The sequence below is a fragment of the Notolepis coatsorum genome (genome assembly GCF_963971535.1).
Source record: "Notolepis coatsorum genome assembly, chromosome: 1".
Classification (NCBI taxonomy): Eukaryota; Metazoa; Chordata; class Actinopteri; order Aulopiformes; family Paralepididae; genus Notolepis; species Notolepis coatsorum.
In genome coordinates this window covers 118,305,798-118,320,417 of record NC_140165.1, presented here as the reverse complement: position 1 = coordinate 118,320,417, position 14,620 = coordinate 118,305,798, and the positions used below count along the sequence as shown (strand labels likewise).

The window sequence follows — 14,620 nt, the reverse complement described above, 5'->3', positions numbered from 1 at the left end:
TACAGAAGGTTAACCTTTCACTACCACACTACAGAAGGTTAACCTTTCACTACCACACTACAGAAGGTTAACCTTTCACTACCACACTACAGAAGGTTAACCCTTTCACTACCACACTACAGACGGTTAACCCTTCACTACCACCACTACAGAAGGTTAACCCTTTCACTACCACACTACAGAAGGTTAACCTTTCACTGCCACACTACAGAAGGTTAACCTTTCACTACCACACTACAGAAGGGTTAACCTTTCACTACCACACTACAGAAGGGTTAACCTTTCACTACCACACCTACAGAAGGTTAACCTTTCACTACCACACTACAGAAGGTTAACCCTTTCACTACCACACTACAGACGGTTAACCTTTCACTACCACACTACAGAAGGTTAACCTTTCACTACCACACTACAGAAGGCTAACCTTTCACTGCCACACTACAGAAGGTTAACCTTTCACTACCACACTACAGAAGGTTAACCTTTCACTACCACACTACAGAGGTTAACCCTTTCACTACCACACTACAGAAGGTTAACCCTTTCACTACCTCACTACAGAAGGTTAACCTTCCCTACCACACTACATTTACATTTACATTTAGTCATTTAGCTGACGCTTTTATCCAAAGCGACTTACAAGTTCTGTGCGACAAGACAGCAAGAAGGGTATAACTCTATCAGCTGAGTAACAATGTTCATCAAAGTGTTGCGTGTTACAGTGTAGGTTAGTTTATTAGGACAAGTGCATGACATTAACCCTTAGAAGTCTAACCTAAATAGCTCCTCCTCCTGAGAATTTCCCCCTTTTTTTTTTGTTACATAATATAAAATTACAGATTCATACCTTCAAAATAAGCCATCAATTGTCAAATTTGAGACGATAGTTTTCAATCAATGTCCTATCAAACATTCTGGTAAATCCTAACACCTTTTCAGTATAGGACTTTGAACTAGATCCAAGTTCATTCAGCTATCTGATGAGAGAACTACACTCCCAGAATTCAATGTGATCATTGTCACTAGAACCATTTCACACCTGGAGCAAAGGCCCAGTCATTCCTTGTTATTCCAGTGAATGGACCCAGCAGGAGGCCTAGCCTAGCGACAAGCGGCCACTACATAGTTGGGTATTGAAAAAATGCTCATATCCAAAAGTAGTAGATAGATATAGGTCATACATGTAGGTATGCACTTGTCCTAATATACTAACCTACACTGTAGCACTCAACACTTTGATGAACATTGTTACTCAGCTTGATAGAGGGTGTGCCCTTCCTCAATAAAGCCAGAGAGAGAGAGAGAGAGAGAGAGAGAGAGAGAGAGAGAGAGAGAGAGAGAGAGAGAGAGAGAGAGAGAGAGAGAGATAGAGAGGAGAGAGATGGTATTTACAGTACTGTACCATATCACATACCATATCACCTTTTGCAGCATACCATGATTACTTATATTGAGATGTTTCAGTACAGTGGATGGTACAGTATATACAGTAAAGTACAGTATATATAGTACTGTAAGAAAAAGAAGCAAACCAATAACAATTTGTGGTTGTATTTCTCTAGAGAGAGAGAGAGAGGAGAGAGAGAGAGAGAGAGGAGAGACGAGAGAGAGGAGAGAGAGAGAGGGAGAGAGAGAGAGAGAGAGAGAGAGAGAGAGAGAGGAGAGAGAGAGAGAGAGAGAGAGGAGAGAGAGAGAGAGAGAGAGAGAGAGAGAGGAGAGAGAGAGAGAGAGAGAGAGAGAGAGAGTAGAGAGAGAGAGAGAGAGAGAGAGAGAGAGAGAGAGAGAGAGAGAGGAGAGAGGAGAGAGAGAGAGAGAGAGAGAGAGAGAGAGAGAGAGAGAGAGAGAGAGAGAAGAAGAAGAAAGAAAGAAAGAAAGAAAGAAGAAAGAAGAAAGAAAGAAAGAAAGAAAGAAAGAAAAGAAAGAAAGAAAGAAAGAAAGAAGAAAGAAAGAAAGAAAGAAAGAAAGAAAGAAAGAAAGAAAGAAAGAATTATTATTGCAGCGATTTTCACTGTTGACTTTTATTTTACTGGCCATCTTTGAACATGCCATATTTTTCTACTAACTGCCTGCTGGCAAAACTATGCTACTCGCTACAGTACCTGCAGATTAGACTACCTGTGTATATGCGCTGTCAACTCTCGCTCTGACTCCAACCCGTTGAAAGAGACAACACGCATTTCGTGAAGACCCGCCCTACTTCTGCCTCTGATTCGCAGACTGTGGGTGGGGGGGCGGGATTCTGACGGGACTCTGAATATGATTGGACCAAAGCAGTAGACAGACACAGGCAGTTGGAGCAGTGCAGGCGGACAGACAGGAGCTTGCAGAGGAGATAGCGGAGAATTTCGAGGATACCTGCTATACGCACTGATGACAGGATATATTTCCTTCCACTTGGTATCACTCTCGAATCACGTTTCAACCACTAACGTTGCTGCCATGAGCCTTCGCTATGGTAGCCTACAAGTGATAAAATAAATAAAACGCCCCAACTCGCTGTACAAGAAATTCCTTCTGTGTGTGTGTGTGTGTGCTCTACTGGGCGCACCTTTCTACTCTAGAAAACTGCGAGATAACTCATCATAACTCGTACACACAAGCACTCTGTCTCTACTCATACAGTAGTTGATGTTTTAGCGCGACGTGGGTATATACACGGGCGAGGATGAAAAGCATGTTAGACTACTTTTTATTCATAAGTTAACGTTCCGTCGGGTCCGCGTGTATTCTCGAGAATGATAATAATAATAATGCAGGACCTCTTCAGATTATATTATCAACGACAGACAGTGAGAAACCACAACCCCCCCCCCCCTCTCGCGCTGAAGAATATGCATATTAGATCACTCAGTGATTAACACCTATGCGCTGTGTGTGTGTGCGCGCGTGCATGTACGTGACGCGTTGTAGTTTCGGGGGAATACAGGGATATTTAGAACTATACAATTGAGCAAGAATTAAACATATTTACAAGTCGTATTATGTTTAGCAAGTAAGGATACATATAGATTACACTATTATGCACTCGAAATTGTCTTTGTGCTATTTTTACAGATTTTTGAAAAACGGGACTTCCTGAGCATTTGTGAGAGATTTCTAATTCTTTTGTTCTCCGCCCACGGGAGCAATAGGCCCCGTTGACTTCTAAGGGTTAATTAAGGTTAGTCGGGGTTAGTTTTTTTTTTTTTTTTTTTTTTTATCATTTCCCCTTTAACCCCCCCCCCCATTAACCCTTTCAACTACCACACTACAGAAGGTTAACCTTTCACTACCACACTACAGAAGGTTAACCTTTCACTACCACACTATAGAAAGGTTAACCCTTTCCCTAACCACCTACAGAAGGTTAACCCTTTCCCTACCACACTACAGAAGGTTAACCTTTCCCTACCACACTACAGAAGGTTAACCCTTTCACTACCACACTACAGAATGTTAACCTTTCCCTACCACACTACAGAAGGTTAACCCTTTCACTACCACACTACAGAAAGTTAACCTTTCACTACACACTACAGAAGGTTAACCTTTCACTACCACACTACAGAAGGTTAACCTTTCACTACCACACTAGAAGGTTAACCCTTTCCCTACCACACTACAGGAGGTTAACCTTTCACTACCACACTACAGAAGGTTAACCCTTTCCCTACCACACTACAGAAGGTTAACCATTTCCCTACCACACTACAGAAGGTTAACCCTTTCCCTACCACACTACAGAAGGTTAACCCTTTCACTACCACACTACAGAAGGTTAACCCTTTCCCTACCACACTACAGAAGGTTAACCCTTTCCCTACTACACTACAGAAGGTTAACCCTTTCCCTACCACACTACAGAAGGTTAACCCTTTCACTACTACACTACAGAAGGTTAACCCTTTCCCTACCACACTACAGAAGGTTAACCCTTTCACTACTACACTACAGAAGGTTAACCCTTTCCCCTACCACACTACAGTGCTGTTATTGCAGCCGCGAATATGACCTACATCCCGGGGGGAGTCCACGTGTCGTCAGGTTGAGCAGGATTAGACCCTATTAGTGGTAATTAAAGCTAGAGGCGGCTGCTGTGGAGAGTAGATCACCTCCCTGCCGTCTGAGTGGAGAGTAGATCACCTCCCTGCCGTCTGAGTGGAGAGGAGATCACCTCCCTGCCGTCTGAGTGGAGAGTAGATCACCTCCCTGCCGTCTGAGTGGAGAGTAGATCACCTCCCTGCCGTCTGAGTGGAGAGTAGATCACCTCCCTGCCGTCTGAGTGGAGAGTAGATCACCTCCCTGCCGTCTGAGTGGAGAGTAGATCACCTCCCTGCCGTCTGAGTGGAGAGTAGATCACCTCCCTGCCGTCTGAGTGGAGAGTAGATCACCTCCCTGCCATCTGAGTGGAGAGTAGATCACCTCCCTGCCGTCTGAGTGGAGAGTAGATCACCTCCCTGCCGTCTGAGTGGAGAGTAGATCACCTCCTGCCGTCTGAGTGGAGAGTAGATCACCTCCCTGCCGTCTGAGTGGAGAGTAGATCACCTCCCTGCCGTCTGAGTGGAGAGTAGATCACCTCCCTTGCCGTCTGAGTGGAGAGTAGATCACCTCCCTGCCATCTGAGTGGAGAGTAGATCACCTCCCTGCCGTCTGAGTGGAGAGTAGATCACCTCCCTGCCGTCTGAGTGGAGAGTAGATCACCTCCCTGCCGTCTGAGTGGAGAGGAGGGAGAACACTATCCGAGCTCCGGGAGGGTCATCAAGGAGAAGCCGCCTTTTCTCAGTCCTTGCCCCACAATGGTGGAATGAACTGCCCACCCCAGTTAGGAGCCGAAACCCGTCCAATCTTTCGCCGTTGACTAAAGACGCACTTCTTCAATCATTATGAATGAATGAATGACCTTTATTTATATAGCAGCCTTCACAGCACGAATGCACAAGGTGCTTTACACTATATGGGCAAAACAGAGTCCATTCTCTTCGGTTCAAATAACAAACTCAGCAAGACCGACGGCTTCTCGGTTACAGTGGGTGACAATATTGTCACAAGGAAAGATGAAATTACCTACCTGGGTTCCATCCTAGAGGCTAATCTTTCCTGTGACAAAATGGCATCCAATGTAATAAAAAAAGTCAATCAACGAACTCGATTATTGTACCGGATCTCCTCTCTGGTAAACAAGAATACCCTGAAGACTCTGGCAGGAGCACTCATTCAAGGGTACTACGGCTATGCTTGCACCTCATGGTACCAAAGCACCTCAAAGGCACTAAAAACCAAATTACAAACATCTCAAAACAAACTAGTCAGACTACTGCTTGACCTTACTCCTAGAACCCACCTCACCCCTGCCCACTTTGCCAACCTAGGATGGCTTAGAGTAGACGACAGAGTACAGCAACTTGCAATGGGCCTGGTCTACAAGATACACTACACGACCAAGGTAACCATGTACATGTCAAAATACTTCCCAAAGGTCAGTGAATACCACGATCACAACACCAGAGGGAGCTCCACAAATCATGTAAAACCCAGATTCGGCTCAAACAAGGGACTAAACACGTTTCGCAATTATGCCACAACAATGTGGAACGCCCTACCCAAAGCTGTAAAGGAATGTAAATCACTACCCACCTTCAAAAACACTCTCAAAGAACACCTACGGGAGACTGCAATTCAAAACTGGCCCCTACAAATGTCCTAACCCAGTTGTACAATAAAGACCAAGCATGGCTTTGTCAGTATTCCAATGTACAGCCCCACCCAACCCCACCCCACCTACCCAACCTCCTCCAATGTACAGTTTCCATGTCAAATGTATGTCAGTATTCCAATGTACAGTGTGTCCCCCCCCCCTACCCAACCCCCCCCCCCCACCTCCAATGTACAGCCCCACCCCACCTACCCAACCTCCCCCAATGCACAGTTTCTATGTCAAATGTATATACTCTTCTTCTGGATTTTTTTAGTATCACAAACAGTACTGTATTTGAAAATCTGGTATGTCATAAATGTATAGATGTAGCAGTACTGTCTATCTGTATGTCATGTGTGTCATATGATGAATTGAAAATGGGGGACCCTGATGGAAACAAGACGAAAGTCTTTCTCAGGTCTGCATCCTCTTAACAATTGTATGTATTGAGCTGTACTGTACTGTACCCATTCTGCAATCTGTTAATAAACTTTTCAATCAATCAATCAATCAATCATACAGCTAACATTTAAAAACAAAAATCTGAAATAAATGACGACAACAACAGACGGCAGTTAAAAACAGTGAACCAAATAAAATAATAGAATAAAAAGAATTTAAATAAAATCATCAGTCAATAACTAAAAACTATAGGAACAGTGAGGACAAAGGGTGCCTATATGACCAAAAGCCTGTCTGAACATAATGCGTTTTGAAATAATAATTCATACCATATACAAAGAAACAAACAATCCACAGATTAAAAAATAAATAATAATAATAATAATAATAATAATAAAGAAGAAAATGAAATATCTCACTATTCAGATTTATATTTGAATTTCATACTGACTAAATATATATTTTTTTATAATTCTTTTTTAATTGACAAATATTACTACATCCTTTTAAAGGCCCACTTGCAGGTTGTATTTTTGTTCAATAAACAATGTGGACTAGGCCAAATGGGACTTTCATGAAGAGGGAAAAAAGATTATCGAAATTGACCCAGTTTTAGCGTTTTTATCAAACATTTTGTCCGCCCATCCACAACCACTACGCACGTCCATATTTGTATCCATGTTTCATAGCGTGCGTGTGTCAGCGAAATGATGACGTCACACCAGGTATCAGGGCAGCAGGGGGCGCTGAGAATCACACACAGGTAGTGGCAGGAAGCAAAACGCCTTCTTGTTACTACTAGCCGAGGAATCTGTGGCTAGTATCTGTTTCACCTAACACTAGTGCTCCGTGATCATAGCCATTTATCTCTAAAGCTAACCACTATTTGTAAAAGCCACAACCACGTTACCATATTTGTAAATACTAATGTAAATCATTGTGTCGTTGTACATATTGTGTAGTTTATAACGTTAGTAGCTAGCTAGCTTGCTAGCCGGCATTCTCGAAACTCCTAACTCCTGTATACCTTTGTCCTCACAAACAAAGTATTCTGCCAGGGAACTTATGGACACGACAGTAGTAGTAGTTATAAGGTGTTTGAGCTTGTAACGTTAACGTTAGTTAGCTATCGTGGTAGCACAGAGTGCATCACAGTCACGAAAGGGGCTACTATCGTATCAACATGCCGCAACGTGTAGCTAGCTAGCTTGCTAGCCGGCATGATGCGTGCAGTGAGCAAGCACACACTCATGCTGCACACGCCCACACTTATGGCCACTAAGGAAAGGTCACTTTAAAAATAGTATAGTATAACCTGAGATTGTATAAAATAGCATGTACAGAAAGACCCAGTGCCTCATCCGTAGCTAACAGTGTATTGCACTACCAAAGGACCTAGCATGTCCTCCATGCTCTGTAAATAACTTATGTACAAATACCGATATGCCCTACTATGTTACTTGTTTATTGCACAATGTTGTTTTATTGGATTCTATTATATGTTGTTACTACTGTATTGCACATCGTTGCGGGCAAGACCACCCGCATTTCATTGTATACTTGTATGCCGTGACAAATAAAACTCTTGACTTGACTTGACTTTTCCCCACAGGTCTGAGAAGAGGACCTGCACATTTTACTCATTCCCGAAACTCCTCTACATGCCCCGATTTAAAATGGTTCACGACAGTAGACATAATGCTAACGTTAACGTTAGCTAGCTAGCTTGGTACTATGACCCGTGACGGGGATAAGGCGACAGCCAATAGCGCTGCGTACTGAACAACAGGCTGCCTAGTGGTAAATGTAGTTCTTTTTTTACGACATTAAAAGCATTATAACTAACTTTGTTTCAACCAAAAATGCAGTAGTAGCTGGTCCATCAAAGTCTCTCCGACGATTAAACCCTTTTTCGTCTTGTAAGGCGTCCATTTTGCATCAAGGAAATGGCTTTCCGCGCTCGTCAAACTCCATCGTAGTGTATGAGAGGTAGGGGAAAGTTACCTGCAGTGACAGTGTCACAGCACTGATAGCGTCTGATACGCTTTTTTCATTGGCTCCATCCATACATGTTATTCGTGCGTGGACATTTTTAACCCTTAATGAGTGGATTTTCCGGCGTCAAAAAAATAAAATAATAATGAAATTAGATACCAATGATGTAAACTACACATAATTGAAGACTAGGGTTTAACCTGTAAGTGGCACTTTAAGCTCGCTATGGAGAGAATTCCACAATTCTCTGTACTGTCACGCTCTGACCCCGCCTCCCTCTGTGCCCCGCCCCTCTGCCCCGCCCCTCTGCCCCACCCCTGCAGCTGGAGCGCATGCTGGAGAGCAGTGCGGTCCGGGCCCAGAAGCAGCTGGTTCTGCTCCACAAGGAGGACGGGCCCCCCCCCCGCGGCACCGCCGAGTGGCTCAACATGCGCAGCTGGATCTCCAGACACCTGCACCTGTCCTGCCCCCGCAGGGTGTTCTCCAAGAGGAGCCTGCCCAAGCTGGTACCAGCACCACACACACACACCTGCACACACACACCTGCACACACACACACACACACCTGCACCACACACACACACCTGCACCATGCACACACACACACACACACACCTGCACCATGCACACACACACACACACACACCTGCACCATGCACACACACACACACACACCTGCACCATGCATGCACACACACACACACCTGCACCATGCACACACACACACACCTGCACCATGCACACACACACACACACCTGCACCATGCACACACACACCTGCACCATGCACACACACACCTGCACCATGCACACACACACCTGCACACACACACACACACACACACACCTGCACCATGCACACACACACCTGCACCATGCACACACACACCTGCACCATGCACACACACACCTGCACACACACACACACACACACCTGCACCATGCACACACACACCTGCACACACACACACACACACCTGCACCATGCACACACACACACCTGCACACACATACACACACACACACCTGCACCATGCACACACACACCTGCACACACACACACACACACACACACCTGCACACACACACACACACACACACACCTGCACCATGCACACACACACACACACCTGCACCATGCACACACACACACACACACCTGCACACACACACACACCTGCACCATGCACACACACACCTGCACCATGCACACACACACACACCTGCACCATGCACACACACACCTGCACCATGCACACACACACACACACACACACACACACCTGCACACACACACCTGCACACCTGCACACACACACACCTGCACACACACACACACACACACACACCTGCACACCTGCACACACACACACACCTGCACACACACACACACACACACACACCTGCACACACACACACACACACACACCTGCACACACACACACACCTGCACACACACACACACACACACCTGCACACACACACACACACACACACACACACACACCTGCACACACACACACACCTGCACACACACACACACCTGCACACACACACACACACACACCTGCACACACACACACACACACACACACCTGCACACACCTGCACACACACACACCTGCACACACACACCTGCACACACACACACACACACACCTGCACACACACACACACACCTGCACACACACACACACACACACACATGCACACACCTGCACACACACACACCTGCACACACACACACACACACACACCTGCACACACACACACACACACACCTGCACACACACACACACACCTGCACACACACACACGCTCACCTGCACCATGCACACACACACCTGCACACACACACACACACACACACCTGCACACACACACACACACACACGCACACCTGCACACACACCTGCACCATGCACACACACACACACACACACACACACACACACACCTGCACCATGCACACACACACCTGCACACACACACACACACACACCTGCACACACACACAGACACACACACACACACACACCTGCACCATGCACACACACACCTGCACACACACACACCTGCACACACACACACACCTGCACACACACACACACACACACCTGCACACACACACACCTGCACACACACACACACCTGCACCACACACACACCTGCACACACACACACCTGCACACACACACACCTGCACCACACACACACCTGCACACACACACACCTGCACACACACACACACCTGCACCATACACACACCTGCACACACACACACACACACACCTGCACACACACACACACACACACACACACACCTGCACCATGCACACACACACACACCTGCACACACACACACACACCTGCACACACACACCTGCACCATGCACACACACCTGCACACACACACACACCTGCACACACACACCTGCACACACACACCTGCACACACACACACACCTGCACACACACACACACCTGCACACACACACACCTGCACCATGCACACACACACACCTGCACACACACCTGCACACACACACACCTGCACCATGCACACACACACACCTGCACACACACACACACCATGCACACACACACACCTGCACCATGCACACACACACCTGCACACACACACACACACACCTGCACACACACACACACACACACACACACACACACACCTGCACCATGCACACAGGGTTTCCGTTATCCGGTAATTATAGTTTTTTTACCGGGAAAATCTGTTGAAGTCCGACATATTTAATCTCTCCGGTCAAAATGTCCTGCGCTCGGAGTGAAGGCCACAGCCCGGCCAGCAGAACGGCACCACTGCTGCTAAAACGCATTCTGCGCGCTTCCCGGGTTAATTTCCAGTCAGCCTACGTAAAAAAAAATTTAATAAAAAAATACGTGAGCTAGCCTATTATTGCAAGCGACAAATTCTGTTTCCTAATGATTGATTGGCTATTGTGTCATGTGAGCACAGTGCACACAGAGGTCACACAGAGGTCACACAGAGGTCACACTAACGTGTCATGTGAGCACAGTGCACACAGAGGTCACACAGAGGTCACACTAACGTGTCATGTGAGCACAGTGCACACAGAGGTCACACAGAGGTCACACTAACGTGTCATGTGAGCACAGTGCACACAGAGGTCTTAGTGTCACACTAACGTGTCATGTGAGCACAGTGCACACAGAGGTCTTAGTGTCACACTAACGTGTCATGTGAGCACAGTGCACACAGAGGTCTTAGTGTCACTAACGTGTCATGTGAGCACAGTGCACACAGAGGTCTTAGTGTCACACTAACGTGTCATGTGAGCACAGTGCAGACAGAGGTCTTAGTGTCACACTAACGTGTCATGTGAGCACAGAGCACACAGAGGTCTTAGTGTCACACTAACGTGTCATGTGAGCACAGTGCACACAGAGGTCTTAGTGTCACACTAACGTGTCATGTGAGCACAGTGCACACAGAGGTCTTAGTGTCACACTAACGTGTCATGTGAGCACAGAGCACACAGAGGTCTTAGTGTCACACTAACGTGTCATGTGAGCACAGTGCACACAGAGGTCTTAGTGTCACACTAACGTGTCATGTGAGCACAGAGCACACAGAGGTCTTAGTGTCACACTAACGTGTCATGTGAGCACAGTGCACACAGAGGTCTTAGTGTCACACTAACGTGTCATGTGAGCACAGTGCACACAGAGGTCTTAGTGTCACACTAACGTGTCATGTGAGCACAGTGCACACAGAGGTCTTATTGTCACACTAACGTGTCATGTGAGCACAGTGCACACAGAGGTCTTAGTGTCACACTAACGTGTCATGTGAGCACAGTGCACACAGAGGTCACACAGAGGTCACACTAACGTGTCATGTGAGCACAGTGCACACAGAGGTCACACAGAGGTCACACTAACGTGTCATGTGAGCACAGTGCACACAGAGGTCTTAGCGTCACACTAACGTGTCATGTGAGCACAGTGCACACAGAGGTCTTAGTGTCACACTAACGTGTCATGTGAGCACAGTGCACACAGAGGTCTTAGTGTCACACTAACGTGTCATGTGAGCACAGAGCACACAGAGGTCTTAGTGTCACACTAACGTGTCATGTGAGCACAGTGCACACAGAGGTCTTAGTGTCACACTAACGTGTCATGTGAGCACAGTGCACACAGAGGTCTTAGTGTCACACTAACGTGTCATGTGAGCACAGTGCACACAGAGGTCTTAGTGTCACACTAACGTGTCATGTGAGCACAGTGCACACAGAGGTCTTAGTGTCACACTAACGTGTCATGTGAGCACAGTGCACACAGAGGTCTTAGTGTCACACTAACGTGTCATGTGAGCACAGAGCACACAGAGGTCTTAGTGTCACACTAACGTGTCATGTGAGCACAGTGCACACAGAGGTCTTAGTGTCACACTAACGTGTCATGTGAGCACAGTGCACACAGAGGTCTTAGTGTCACACTAACGTGTCATGTGAGCACAGTGCACACAGAGGTCTTAGTGTCACACTAACGTGTCATGTAGAGCACAGAGCACACAGAGGTCTTAGTGTCACACTAACGTGTCATGTGAGCACAGTGCACACAGAGGTCTTAGTGTCACACTAACGTGTCATGTGAGCACAGTGCACACAGAGGTCTTAGTGTCACACTAACGTGTCATGTGAGCACAGTGCACACAGAGGTCTTAGTGTCACACTAACGTGTCATGTGAGCACAGTGCACACAGAGGTCTTAGTGTCACACTAACGTGTCATGTGAGCACAGTGCACACAGAGGTCACACAGAGGTCACACTAACGTGTCATGTGAGCACAGTGCACACAGAGGTCACACAGAGGTCACACTAACGTGTCATGTGAGCACAGTGCACACAGAGGTCTTAGCGTCACACTAACGTGTCATGTGAGCACAGTGCACACAGAGGTCTTAGTGTCACACTAACGTGTCATGTGAGCACAGTGCACACAGAGGTCTTAGTGTCACACTAACGTGTCATGTGAGCACAGTGCACACAGAGGTCTTAGTGTCACACTAACGTGTCATGTGAGCACAGTGCACACAGAGGTCTTAGTGTCACACTAACGTGTCATGTGAGCACAGTGCACACAGAGGTCTTAGTGTCACACTAACGTGTCATGTGAGCACAGTGCACACAGAGGTCTTAGTGTCACACTAACGTGTCATGTGAGCACAGTGCACACAGAGGTCTTAGTGTCACACTAACGTGTCATGTGAGCACAGTGCACACAGAGGTCTTAGTGTTACTAACGTGTCATGTGAGCACAGTGCACACAGAGGTCTTAGTGTCACACTAACGTGTCATGTGAGCACAGTGCACACAGAGGTCTTAGTGTCACACTAACGTGTCATGTGAGCACAGAGCACACAGAGGTCTTAGTGTCACACTAACGTGTCATGTGAGCACAGTGCACACAGAGGTCTTAGTGTCACACTAACGTGTCATGTGAGCACAGTGCACACAGAGGTCTTAGTGTCACACTAACGTGTCATGTGAGCACAGTGCACACAGAGGTCTTAGTGTCACACTAACGTGTCATGTGAGCACAGTGCACACAGAGGTCTTAGTGTCACACTAACGTGTCATGTGAGCACAGTGCACACAGAGGTCTTAGTGTCACACTAACGTGTCATGTGAGCACAGTGCACACAGAGGTCTTAGTGTCACACTAACGTGTCATGTGAGCACAGTGCACACAGAGGTCTTAGTGTCACTAACGTGTCATGTGAGCACAGTGCACACAGAGGTCTTAGTGTCACACTAACGTGTCATGTGAGCACAGTGCACACAGAGGTCTTAGTGTCACACTAACGTGTCATGTGAGCACAGTGCACACAGAGGTCTTAGTGTCACACTAACGTGTCATGTGAGCACAGTGCACACAGAGGTCTTAGTCACACTAACGTGTCATGTGAGCACAGTGCACACAGAGGTCTTAGCGTCACACTAACGTGTCATGTGAGCACAGTGCACACAGAGGTCTTAGTGTCACACTAACGTGTCATGTGAGCACAGTGCACACAGAGGTCTCAGCGTCACACTAACGTGTCATGCATTTCAATAGCGCTCTAGCCTCTATCTCTAAGCAGACTGCTAAAGCTTAAGCAATAATAATAATACGTTACCATTGAACGATGAAGCGTCGAAAAATAACTGATTTCTTCGGGTCAAAGTTAACCACCGTCACTCCAGCCCACGATGAGCTCTGAGGAACCAGCGGTAGAAGAATGTCCAACTGTCGTTGATCCAGCTAGCCCCGCTCTGCTGCTACCGTGAGTCCAATCAACCAGACCACCCCGCTGTTCTCGCAGGGACAAAACGGATACAAGGACAAGGCAGGGACATCTCACAGAAACCGCTCTGTTCATCCCCAAGTGGTTCAAGGACCACAGATGGCTAACGTTTTGTCAAACAACTAAACGAGAGCAAAACTTTTCTGCACCAAATGTCGCCTTTGGACAATGGAGGGACTCGGTTCGGGTTTAA

General features: G+C 46.9%; 1 protein-coding gene across 1 annotated transcript in view; it reads left to right on the top strand.

The window, feature by feature from the left end:
- The window catches only part of pnpla7b (patatin-like phospholipase domain containing 7b), a 217,252-nt gene that overhangs the window by 86,299 nt on the left and 116,333 nt on the right, over positions 1–14,620 (top strand). The window contains 1 exon segment of the mRNA XM_084338011.1: positions 8,398–8,580. Coding sequence (XP_084194137.1) covers positions 8,398–8,580 — 183 coding nt within the window.